Raw genomic sequence first — 13338 nt, forward strand, 5'->3', positions numbered from 1 at the left:
TTTTTTTTCCTTTTGAAATTGATTTTCTTTTTACTTTTTATTTGTTTTTGTCTGTCTTGTATGTTTTGGTGTCACGGGTACGCTTGTGACTACGCCGCTCCGTCCGGCATCTTTTGTGTTTGTTATTTTTAAAATGTATTTGTCATGTCTTGATGTCACGGGCACGCTGGTGACTACGCCGCTCCATCCGGCATCTTTTGTCTTTTTGTTATGTGTCTTGTTTGTGGAGCCCTTGGGTTGCACTCTGTGTATGTTAAATGTGCTTTAAAAATACAACTGACTTGACTTGTGTAGGGAATGGGAAAGAGGCCGCTGTGCGTCCGCGCATTCTAAAGTGCCCCATTGTGCCACTATGTATATTTATTTTATTACACGGCTCTTCATAGTGCTGCAGAATGCTCCATTCACTTGAATGGGCCTTCCCAATGTTCGGCGGTCTGCTAATTCTGAATAACAGACCGTTGCTAAGTATAACAGACCGCTGTCAAGGAAAATGGGCTTTGGCTTCTAAGTCAATTCTTTCATATCACTACGCAAGGATTGGAACTTCATTCAAAAGTGAAAGCAGACGGTTGATCAGCTGTGTTCTAAAGAATGTTTGATTCAAGTTCAGCGTGTGTTGTTGCGAACTATTTGTTTCTCAGCAAAAGTCATGATGAAACGGTAACAAATAGGCTATAAGCCTAGGCAATGTAGGCTAAAGAGTCATATCGTGGGGATTTTATTGTGTCGTTTTGGTAAGTAGCCGTGTAATAAGCGGGATAATGTATAGAACGCCGGTCATTGTCGGGAGATAGGTCCCTTCAGGGCGGAACAAGACCCCTCCGCTGCGCGTCGGGGTCCGGTTCGCCCTGTCGGGACCTATCTCCCGACAATGACCGGCGTTCTATACATTATCCCTTACATATTATATGATTCATTCTATGGCCTGTAGTCATAGTATAAATCTAAGGGGCCTGACTTTGTTATTTATATTTATTTATCATATTGTATAACTTCTGTATTGTATTATATTGAATTTTTGTCATTTATATCTAATTATTATCATATTTATAACTTATTATTTATAATTACTGGTATATGAGTTGCAAAGTGGAAGCTGTAAGGGGGAATGGGATTGAGACCGCTGTGCGTTCACGCATTCTAAAGTGCCCCATTCTGTGCCCAGTAGACAGTGTTGCAGATATCCTTCCGTGTGTGTCTGTGTGTGTGTGTGCAATTCATTCGTCTTGACCTGTGCATTCAACGGATCCTAACCACTTGACATCTGCTACACTGGCACACCTGCAGTATCACCGATTAGGCCTACAGCTGTTACAAGCATAGACAGTAAAAGAAAACAAGAGCTTACAAGTGGGTCTTGTCAGAATAAACCAAACCATGTTTGTCATATTAAAATGTGTTTCTTTCCCCTGACGTGATGTATGTGCACAAGGCCTTTTATCAGGCAGGCAGCACAGATCGCGTACCGACAACTCCCTCTCCCCCTACTTGCCTTCTTGCTCGCAAAGCGCTGTGCACCGTATCAGAGTTCCGACCAAAGGTTTGGTTCCGACTTGTCCCGAACGCTTCTTCCTGTGTTTTGCAGTGTTGCTAGGCGACGTCGTGCGAAGCATTTAGTTACTGTCTATGTGTTAGGCTAGGCTTTACAATTGACTCTAACTTTAATGTTATAAAGTTAAACACTCTCGAAGAGAAATGTCTGAAAGGGAAGGAGAGCAAGGTCCCAAAAGCACCTTTTCCACTTATATGGCAGAGGGTGACCAACTATTCCACAAAGGAGATTATGTGAAAGCAATTGAAAGTTACACCACGGTAAGATCTTCTAACCTCAGAAAACCTGAAGCATTGTCGTAACACCTCCAATTATCACTCATTTCGTTCGAAAAATCTAAAACAACGATGTTTTTTAATACTTCCAAATAACATTTGATAAATGAACCTTACATTTTTTAGTATCCATAGGTGTGTAGATTTGAACAAAATCTGGTTTGGTTCTTACCGGGGCTTTTACTGCCTGAAATATCCGATTTTGTTCACCGCGCTCGGAGGTGGTGGGTCGTCTACTTTCACACTTTCAACAGCACATGAACGGTTAGTTCTAGACTCGTCGCTACTTCGAAATTCCACTGGAGCTCCAAGCGGTAGGCCTACACGCAGCCTTACAAGACTGTTTACAGCTCTTCGAGTCACGGTAAAATGTAATTTTTGGTACATAGCTAATTTAGATACATTTATGGTGTGGGTGCTTGCGTTTCTTTAGGAATCCACCGTCTTGGTTTGTATAGAAACGAATAGTAAGTGACAAATACATTAGACTGGGAGAGCAGCTTCACAGAAGAGAACTTCTGACAATAAATTTGAGGAAAAGTTGGTAAAACACCCTTCATACCTAATTTGAGGGTGCTTATTCTGAATATGCTGTTTACCAAGCTCAATTCTGAGTTCTAAGCCGCATAATCAGCATTTTAACATAAAATAGCGATTATTTTTGTTTATGTTCCCTAAATTGGAAAAAGTAATCAAAAGTAATCACTAAAACCAAATAAAAGTGTTCTCTAGATACATGTTTGAGCATTAAAGAAGCCATACTATAGTTTATTAACGTATTTAATGGGAACATGATTACAGTTAACATGTAAACTCGGAAATTCTAATCAAAACACAACCATATTTTTATTGCTAACATAGTGAGTCACTCGTGGTGTTAAATGCATTTCATCACAATGACAAATTGCACAGATAACCTTCAACTCAGAAATCCTACAGTATATGAACTTAGATAGCGGGAATAAGCCTAATGCAGAACTGCAGCCATCTACCGTCAGCAACAACCGTCAAGTAAAACACATTTTACTTCTAGTAACTGGATTTGGTGTGCTTGCCTCCATACTAGATCTTGATAATGTGCTCTTCTAATATGCCATTGAGCAGCATCACTTGTTGGTGGTAGAACCTCAGATCCTCGACATCTAGAAAACAGAGTGGCTCTGGCATAGTGTTGTCACGATACCAAAATTATGACTTCGATACAATACCTGCCATAAATGTCTTGATACTCAATACTGAAGCGATATCCAAATCCTAAAATATCTGGAAAAGAAAGGACGCAGGCCTCCTCCAAGTGTATTGAGTCATTTGTGTTGAATTTGGTGCACTTTTGGTCAATTTTGGGTTTCAAACTTCTAAACTTCCTACATAATTATTATTTTTACCTTTAAATAGCCAAAGTAGGCTAGATCAAGGTCAGTGTTCAAATTACTGCATGCAAATCACTTTGAAAAGCCTGATGCTTTTTCTCTACGAAACTCCCCCTCACTCGGTCTGAAGCTCTTTTCCTTTTCTTTGCGTCTTCCATCAAGGGTTTTCGCTGCTTCTTCGCCGGCTCTGCCATTATACACACGTTTGCAACAATCTCTAGCGTTTCATTAGCCTGCCTCTGTGCTGTAAACTGATCCTGCTTCGGTCGGTGGATAGGATACACCGAACTTGCAAGTGGGATATTCTTCCTACAGGCAGTAGGGGCGGGCGAGAGAGCCTTCATTCACCCCGTAATGAGTCATTTAACCATTTACCGACTTAGGAAGATGATTAATTAACACGAAAACGTTGCCTGGTCTCCCTTTAATGCTATGCAGAAGAGCCAAATCTTTAGGCCATCTGATGTAGGCTACCCTTGGCCTTCCTGTGTTTATGGGATTTCTTTGACAAAGAGAAAAAAGTGAAGATAGTCTTCTTTGCTCTCAGTGTAATTTAATTGTACGTTTCAACCACTCTTTGGGTCTTAATCAGATAGGCCTACACCATTATTACATTACATTACATTACATTTGGCTGACGCATTTTTAACTAAAGCGACTAACAACATGGTAACAGTTAAGTTTTAAAGCAATTCTCTGAACAATTTTAGGACTATTTAAAAACGGTAGAGTACAGTAAGAATAAGTGCATCAGTGAGTGCTGTTTTTAAACAGTTGAGTGTCAGTTCAAGACGGATGGTAATTGCTAGGATCAGCAAGACTTGTTGTAAGTGGGGCTATGAGAGGATATGTTCTCTAAAGAGCTGGGTCTTCAGGAGTTTTTTGAAAATGGAGAGGGATGACCCTGCCCTTGTAGGGATTGGCAGTGTGTTCCACCAATGAGGAACAACAGATGAGAAAAGTTTGGATTGGCCTGAGCGTATCTGTTGCAATATCTGTGTGCATTCCTACATTAGGTCTATTTCTTTGATAGTCAACATCATTTGCTACCACATAACAAATACCAAATAACAATACAAAAGTTTCTTACAAACTTTCCTGCATAAGTTACTTTTTTAATGTGCTGCAGTCAGATGGGTGCCCTAAAGACATAACAAGATCTTGAGCATCTATTACCTTGCCTAGAAATCTAGACGCACCCTAGCGGCAGCAAATTTGCTTCCAGGGCTAGGCCCAGATGGGTTCCCTTCTGAATGGTACAAGACCTTCCGATCAGAGCTGACACCTAGCCTACTTAAAACCTTTAACTTAGCTCTAAAAGAGGGAAATACCCCACCAACATGGAGAGAAGTAACTATCTCAGTGATACCGAAGGAGGGAAAAGATAGACTGGAATGCGGATCATATAGGCCGATATCAGTACTTAATACAGACTACAAACTATACACTTCAATTCTTGCAAAGAGAGTTGAAAAGATTCTACCACAGGTCATACACACAGATCAAACAGGATTCATCCTGCAGAGACAGACCCACGACAATATTAGATGGTCACTACATGTATACAATACAATAGATACTTAAGACAGTATTAATCTAGAGCGAGGTACAAGGCAAGGTTGTGGATTATCCCTACTTCTATTCACACTCTACATAGAGCCCCTTGCTCAGTGGATTAGACAGACTGACAGCATAAGAGGCATACCTATAAACGGAGACCAACATAAGGCTGCATTGTTTGCAGATGATGTTTTGATATATTTGGGAGAACCTACTAATTCACTTCCTGAACTATTCAAGCTCCTGGACACTTTTGGAAATATGCTGGATACAAACTTAATATTCAGAAAACACAGCTCCTCTCACTGAACTACACACCACCCAGACAATTGAAGGATCAATTCAACCTGAAATGGGACCAAAATACACTAAAATATCTAGGGATATTGATCCCCAGGGAAATCTCATCACTCGCAAGGATCAACTATTCTTGTCAAGAATAAAAACAGGTATACAGAGATGGAACACCAATCCATTCCTGAGTCTTTTTCAAAGGGTTGAATCTGTGAAAATGAACATTCTCCCAAGACTGTTGTTTTTGTTCCAGTCTCTTCCTGTAGAAATAGCCACCAAGCAATTCTCAGAATGGGATAAAATGATTTCCAGATTAATTTGGCAAGGGAAAAAACCTAGAGTTAAATACAAAACTTTGCAATTATCAAAGGAGGAAGGAGGTATGGCAGTACCCCACCTGAGAGATTATTTTTTCTCTGCCCAGATTAGACCTCTGCTAAATGTATGTAATCAAACCTACCACGCCAGATGGAAAGACATTTAACTATTTTTGATTAGGAACCCTCCAATACAGACAGTACTGGGTAATACAGACTTAAGAAAATTCATCAATGGTATCCAAAACCTATGGTTAAAATTCCAACTTAAAACATGGAACACAATGAAAGAGGAATATAATTTACAAGACAAACTGAAAGTACTTAAATGGTGTGCCTATGATCCAGATTTTAAACCCAACCAAATGGATGGTACATTTAAAACCTTTATAGCCAAAGGTATTACTACATTCTACTCCATAATCGATACAAGGCAACTGAAAGACTTCCAAACTCTTCAGGAAAACCATGGCCTAGAAAAGCAGGACTTCTATAGATACCTGCAACTACGCCATTACTTTGATCAAGCTATCAAAAACCATATAGATAATGATGATCCTGTGGTTAAAGAAGTCTTACTTGGCGCATACTCTATATTAAACAAGAGTATTATATCTAGAATATACAAAGCCTTTATGACTAAAAAAGTACACTCCACAGAATATGTAAAAAATAAATGGGAGAATGAAGGTAACTTGACCATTTCAAGGGAAGAGTGGTCTAATTGCTGTGAATTTCAGTGGAAATGTACTAATTCCTATACGTGGAGAGAGTTTGGGTGGAAATGTTTAATTAGATTTTTTATCACTCCAAAGCAGAAAATACACATTTCAAAAGACAACTCTAAGTGTTGGCGACTTTGTGGGAATCAGGAAGCTGATCACTGGCATATATTCTGGGAGTGTCCCGTAATAGTACAATTCTGGTCTGAGATACACAGAACAATAGAGAATATATTACAAATTAATATTTCAGTTTAGTACCATGGAAATACTCATTTTCTTTTAAATATGAATGTTTACTTCAACAAGTACCTGTTTGGTGTTATGATATCAGCAGGGAGGAAAACTCTTACTAGACACTGGTTACAACCTGACCCTCCCACGACAGAGGAATGGACAGAGATAATCAATAAAATATATTTGATGGAAAAAATCACATTCTCACATCGGTTACAAATGAACAAGTTTGTTAAATTATGGACTGTATGGACTTCATATACTACAGACACAAACACTGGGAGGGTCATCACACTAATGCATTTTGTAGAACTGAAGCACCTAACTGATTTGTATATACCCTTGTATTATGTTTATATGATTATTGAAGAACATACTGTCAGATCTTTAAACATGTTTTTCTTATTTTTTATCCTTTTTCTTTTTATTCCCTATGTCATGAGAGAAATCCTTATGTGGTAAATATGCTGTAACCATTACATCCCTTGTTCTTGTCAAATAGTTCTGAACTGTTTGTGATATATAGTAGGGACAGAAAAAAGGGCAATGAGGGGAGATAACTTAAGTGGATGTATTGTACACCTCCTGAATTGTAATATTCCTATTGTCCAATAAATAAAGAATTAAAAAAAATAATAATAACAAAGAAAACTCAGTTGTGGATCCATTCATACTCAAACCTGCTCCAAAGTTTAATCATTGAAATCATCAAACTAATTTTAAAAAAAAGTTTATCTCCAGGCTATAGGTTTCACATTCCCTTTTAATTCGTATCCTCTAATAAGTCTACAGTTGAATTTGAGCATGTTGCATGTCCATTTATATACAAACATAGGACTACTTTCGAAGTGTTATCATTTTTAATAACCCACGTTTTACAATATACTGTGCAAATAAAGGCCTAGACTCGCGATCAACTAATGTTGTTGCGCTGCATTGCCTCTAAGGCTACGTTTATACAGTGACGATGAAAAGAGAAGACGCAAAAGTGGTGTCTCGTCTTCATTTTTTTATTCGCGTTTAGACGAGCATTCTCAGGGGGAGATCTTTGTTTATATGAAGACGCAAGAGTATGTGATATTCGATTGGATATGCATTCCAGACCGCTGGCGGGTATGTCACGCGCAGACATTCTAATTTGACAGTTTAGCCAGAGAGGTAATCAAGGATCTTTGGTTTAGCCGTTTAGACGGAGACGCAACCCGGGTCGTCTTCAAAACTCTACACTCTGGAAGGAGTCTTCAGATTTTTGCATCTTCAAGCCCCAATAGGCGGGGTCGCCGGGTAAACGAAAGGCACTTATGATAAAATATTTTGTCATCTTCCTTCGCAATCGTTCTCGTATAAACAGCCCCAAAGTGTCGCCAACTGACGATACACATTGGAAATGTGTGTACGCCAGACATGAAGTTTGTGTGGAGGACATCACATTCTCACGTTCAAGTCAGTCTTTGTACATCCATCGTGATCGTGAGAAGTGGCGTACGCAGCATTTTTGTGCGCACGCAAGCTTTGTACATGAGGCCCCAGCACATTTTCTTCACAAAAATAAGTCACGTTTGTCAAATTGTGTTCATGTCATACTTTGTTCCTTTTTTGTGTGTTTGTAATTGAGTGTGTGCAGAGTGTGTGGTTGTTTTTGTGTATGTTTGCTTCTGTGTGTGTTTATTGAGTGTGTGTGCCTGCATGTAATTTTTTTTTTTGTGTGTGTGTTTTTGTGTGTATGTGTGTGTGTTTGTGTATGTAGGTGTGTTTGTATGTGTGGGTGCATGTGTGTGAGGGTGTGTGTGTGTATGCGTTTTGGTGATGTCACATATTGCGAAGTGTAACCGCAGCCTTTGTGGTAAGAAAGTCGTGTTTCATCATATCACAATATTATCGCAAATGCAGTTAATCGTTCAGGGGGATATTCCATCAACCTCGCTAATGAAGGCGGCGCTTAACAGAAATAGCCTGGCTTGAACTAGCGTAGACTTTCACTTGGGGCTGAAGCCGTTCCATTAACTCAAGTTAGCGGCATCTTGGCCTCGTTTATTCAAGCGAGGTTTAGTTCAGCTTCATCTCTGCTCGTGCACGAGGTAGAACAGTAGACCAAAACAGTAGATTGACGAAAAGAGGATATATGTCGTAAAATTAAGACAATACTAGACGATTTCTGTTCGATTTGGCAAGCGCCATCTACAGGATTTTCATCGAAAGTCATCAAATTTAACATCGAGAGAAAAAAATAGATTGCCTACAGAAATTGAAGAATAATGAAAGCATACATTTAAAACAGCAATGGTATGGTTTGAAATCAATTGCGAGTTTGATTGGCTTCACTCTTGAACACATAGACTATACAGTCTATGCTTGAACAAAACGAGTGAATGAATAAATAGTATAAACTCAAAAACAACTTATGGATATGCATATAGATATTCAAAACTATCTATAGCTTACGTTCTTAGATTAAAAGTGTTCGCTCCAAATTATTGTATAGGTGTAGGTGGTCATAAAATAAATAGGCCTAAGTATCAACATAAATTATAGCCTATAGCCACATGAAGCAGTTTTAATTATTAGCTGCCTAGGCTACAGAATAATTATCCTTTGGCTTGCATCAGATATAATATAGCCCACTGGTAAAGCTGTCACTAAACAGCCTACCAAATGTGCATGACCCTTTATCAGCAGTAGACATATGTCTTTCATCAAAGATTATAACTAAAAATGCCATTATCAAGGTGATAAACAATGTAGCCTTAATACTTCGTATGGGAAGCGAACCAGCGAACCCGCAAGAATGTATCCTTTCTTATGCCGTCTCGCTGCACGTTACACCACCACCGAACATAAGTGACACAGAGTAGCATGATTCCTAGAACCACACGCATGTGAAGTTAAAAAAATTTTAATCGCATAATCTTCATACATTTTTTGGAGCTAGTGAATGTGTAAATCCATGCTTGGTGCACTGTCGGAAAAAACATTTCTAGGCCTACTTCTATTTTTGAAGTTGTAGGCTACAGGTGACGAGAGCACAGGTTGACGGAACCATCTTTTTGGACTCGTTTTCCGACTGATTGTTTTTTTTTGCAACACAGCTTAATTTAGGCTTGAAAGTTAACCTGCTACGGAGCAGGTTAGTTCTGTGGCATAAATTCCCATGGTTACCAAGCTGGGATTCACGTTAACCTCATTAATGGAACGGAATTCTCACTAAAATTAGCGAGACTTATCGAAATAAGCCAGGTTTGGCCTTAAGCGAGGTTGATGGAATACCCCCCAGCCCTACTGCATATTATCAAACTACCCAGACATGGTTGAGCTGCTGTGCTCAAGAATCTTTGCATAGGCGCGATTATAAGCCCAACTGTACCGTGCTCGAATCCACCTCCTCAAGCGGACCCAGGCACAGATAAGCGTACCGTGCCCGGGTACGGTATGGAGCGATCACACTGGTCAAACGAATCGGAATTTGGGGGTCAAACGTACTCGGGTATGGTGCAGATGGCATTGTGTGAGTATGTCCTTAGTCCTGTTGTACTGACTCTCCCATTCCCAGAAATATGTACGGTCTTTTAGATTTGGTATTGGAATTCATATTTATTCACTAATTTGTTGTGTTAGTGACTAAAATTGTCATAAGGTTTGACATGAAAGTTATTGTGTGTAAAATTATAATTGAGTAAATTTTTTTGTGTGAGTCAATGTATCATAATCTTCTATCATAACTTCATTAATATTTAACATTTACTTGTGCAAATGTATTACATTTTACAGTATATTTCTTCAGCAATACACAAAGTAAGGCATTTGTCCTCAATCTTTTAATAAACTTAATATTTTTTTACCTTGATATAAAAGAAAGAAATTGCTTGTGACTTTTGCTGACGCTTTTTCCCATCTGTCCCATTGAGATTTGTATGATTTAGACCCAAAAAGCCTTTTTATTTTCATAATTTCTTCATGTCACACCAAAGGATATGGTGTCATGCTATTATGATAAATCACACCACTGTTACTGCAAAAATGTGTATTATATGTATTTCACAAACAACAAAAGACAGTCCAAGACAGGTAACTTATATCACGTAAAGGCTGTAGTGTGAGTGAGTGATTGTGTGTAGGGGTGATTTCTGTGTTTTATGTGTGTGTGATTCACCATACATCATGTAATAGGTGCACATCTTAAATAATAAAAGTTAAACAATTTGTCAAAACAATAAACAAAACAATATGTCAAAATATATATTACACCTAACTATCAGTTAAAAATATGAAAAAAAAAACATTATTTATGTAGGGAAAGCATATATGGAATGTTCATATGGAATGGAAATGGGTCACACAACTTTCAAATGGTATCATCAAATCAGCCGGCGCGTTCGATAATGCAGCGCTGCGCAGATCTGGCTGAATCTTTTAATACAACGGACATTTAGCCAGATTTGCGCAGTGCTGATTCGAAACGTGCCTGCTGATTTAAACATACCAGACCAGGAAGCCATGGAATTTTCTTCCTACAGATACAGGTCTTGTTATAACCTCTGTACACTTTCAAAGTTTACAATACTTTGATTTGCGATGAGTTTTTTTAGCAAACAGAACTTTCCCAAAGGATGCATCATTGACAAGGTATATACCCTGCTGTTATTTTCCACCGGCAAACCATTCCATTGTATTAGCTAACGTTAGTGTTGTGGCTAACTAATCCTGTCAGTATGGTCAGAAAATGAATGGGATGACAGTCAAAAGAGACAATTACAGTGCTGTTGTGAAGTTACTCAGTATAACTGCGTTTATGTTTCACAACTACACCAACAATCAAATTAGCCTTCATCACTCAGCCAATGCTAACGTTAACGTTATTTTACCTTTGGACCTAGGCTAACATTTGGCTGTTGACCAATGGCTCTAACCGTAACGTTACTGCAGTACAAACCAAGCATGTCTGATAAACACTCACACTAAACAGGTTTATTTAGGCTTCCAGAAGAAATGGCAGTGACATTTCACGTGAAAATCACCCAACCGTGAAAACACAAGCCACCTCATAAAGCCAAGTGTTGTCATTGTAGGAAGTGGAAACAAGTCGATGTGTCTTGCAGGAAGAAGCTGCACCATCTGGTGGACAAACCACGCGATGACAATACTGGACATGAAAGATCAATATTCGGTTTTCCTTTACTTAATTTAAAAATATTTATCTGTTATAGCTGTTCTAAATGCCGATACCAGTAGTTTAGAAAATGGTAAATATCGGCCAATAAATCAGTCGGGCTAGAGCCTAATGTGTATTGTTTGTGTGATAATATTATTCATTACATTACATTATATTACATTACATTACATTTGGCTGACACATTTTTAGCCAAAGCGAGTAACAACATGGTAAACAGTTTAAGTTTTAGAGCAATTCTCAACAATTTTAGGACAATTTAAAAAACATTAGAGTACAGTAAGAATAAGTGCATCAGTGAGTGCTGTTTTTAACAGTTACGTGTCAGTTTAAGACGGCTGGTGAGTGCTAGGATCAGCAAGACTTGTTGTAAGTGGTGCTATGAGAGGAGATGTTCTCTAAAGAGCTGGGTCTTCAGGAGTTTTTTGAAAAAATTATTCATATTCATCCATCTCCATCCATCCATCCAACCTCTTGTAGGCATTGATTTTGCAACCCGATGAGAAGAACTGCCTTGTTGCCAGGTCCAGATGTTATGTGAAGATGGGGGATTCTGAGAATGCCTTACGAGATGCAGAGGCTTCCCTCAAAGAAGACAAGGAATTTTTCAAGGTGAGTTTTATAACATTCTGTATTAGCTGCTTATAAACAGGGAAGTTTTCCCTAAATTAAAGAATATAAAAGAAGCTTAACAGATGGCCACAGAAAATATGCAGTATTCAGTTAGAAAAATATGCTATTCCTATAATAATGACTAATACAGTGAAAAAAAATTACTGCCTACTTGGATTAAGCTACGGATAGTTGACTAAATGCCTACATGGTTTATGCTGAAGTGTTTCGATTCCCAGCACTAGTAGGCATTTTAACAGCAAATGCGTAAAACAGGCTACCTCCCGTCAGAGCAGCTTAATTAGTGATATCGTGCAGTGATAGTTCCGTAGCCTCTTTGACAGCTCGGGAATATTAATGCAGCTAAGATATGATATGAATGAGATATGTTTGTCACATGTTTTTAGCATCAAATTTCTAGCATGAGCTTCAAATTCATTGTGATGATATGGGCCTCATGCATAAAGAGTAATGTCATTATCTAGTTTGGAAGTTATCAGAACCGTGAAACAAAGTTTTCACATTGCAACTTTGCTGATAACATTTCAAATAGATGCCAGTTAGAACATTAGCAAGTTTTTGTGTAAACTAGGCTGTTGGTGTTGTTTCATAGCCTTTTGCTTGTGTGTTATTTGCTAGATTTTAACAAGAGCTTGGGATATTGCTTTAAAGTAGGCTACTTGGCAATGGCAATGGACAAACCATCGTGATCCCAATTCACATTAGGCATGAATTGGTCCTAGTCAATATGTTTTGGAGTTGTTGGCCTATTTAAAAACAAAAACATTAGGCTATACACTAAGCATTAGGCTATGGTTGTCCTTGTCGTCTTCAAAAGTTGATCAAACATTATAGGCTACCTCACAAGTTATAGGTAACTAATAATGTCTCACGAGTTTTACTGCCTGCCTGAATGGAGCCTTTAGAAGCTGCGCTGCGTTGTGTAGTTCGGATCTTTTTGGATTCTGAATTCAATCTTTGGCTACGGATTTCTTTGGAGAACAGGCAACAGAGATTGACAGCGACAGCACTGGGGCTATTTTAATTCCAAAGGCAAAAGGAACTTTATCAGGATGCATAGTCTTGTGGTGATTGGTTGAGAGGAAATATACATAATATGCTCATTTACACTTCACAAAGACTTTAAAGCTGATTTTTTTAAAAACTTGTTTTTTTTGCTGAGATGAGGATAACTTTCACATTTTGGCCAACATCTCTGGGTTGGCTAAACG

General features: G+C 38.5%; 1 protein-coding gene across 1 annotated transcript in view; it reads left to right on the forward strand.

Annotated features, from left to right (window-relative positions):
* Nucleotides 1-1698: 1698 nt before the first annotated feature.
* odad4 (outer dynein arm docking complex subunit 4) overlaps nt 1699-13338 on the forward strand; it is a 69271-nt gene continuing 57631 nt past the window's right edge. Inside the window, exons 1-2 of the mRNA XM_076265870.1 lie at nt 1699-1815; nt 11975-12106. Coding sequence (XP_076121985.1) covers nt 1699-1815; nt 11975-12106 — 249 coding nt within the window. The remainder of the gene's footprint in view (nt 1816-11974; nt 12107-13338) is intronic.

Source organism: Alosa pseudoharengus, unplaced genomic scaffold (assembly GCF_046254945.1).
Source record: "Alosa pseudoharengus isolate Yale_2024_CS ecotype anadromous, Long Island Sound unplaced genomic scaffold, YU_APseudo_1.1 YU_APseudo_1.1_scf_4, whole genome shotgun sequence".
NCBI lineage: Eukaryota > Metazoa > Chordata > Actinopteri > Clupeiformes > Clupeidae > Alosa > Alosa pseudoharengus.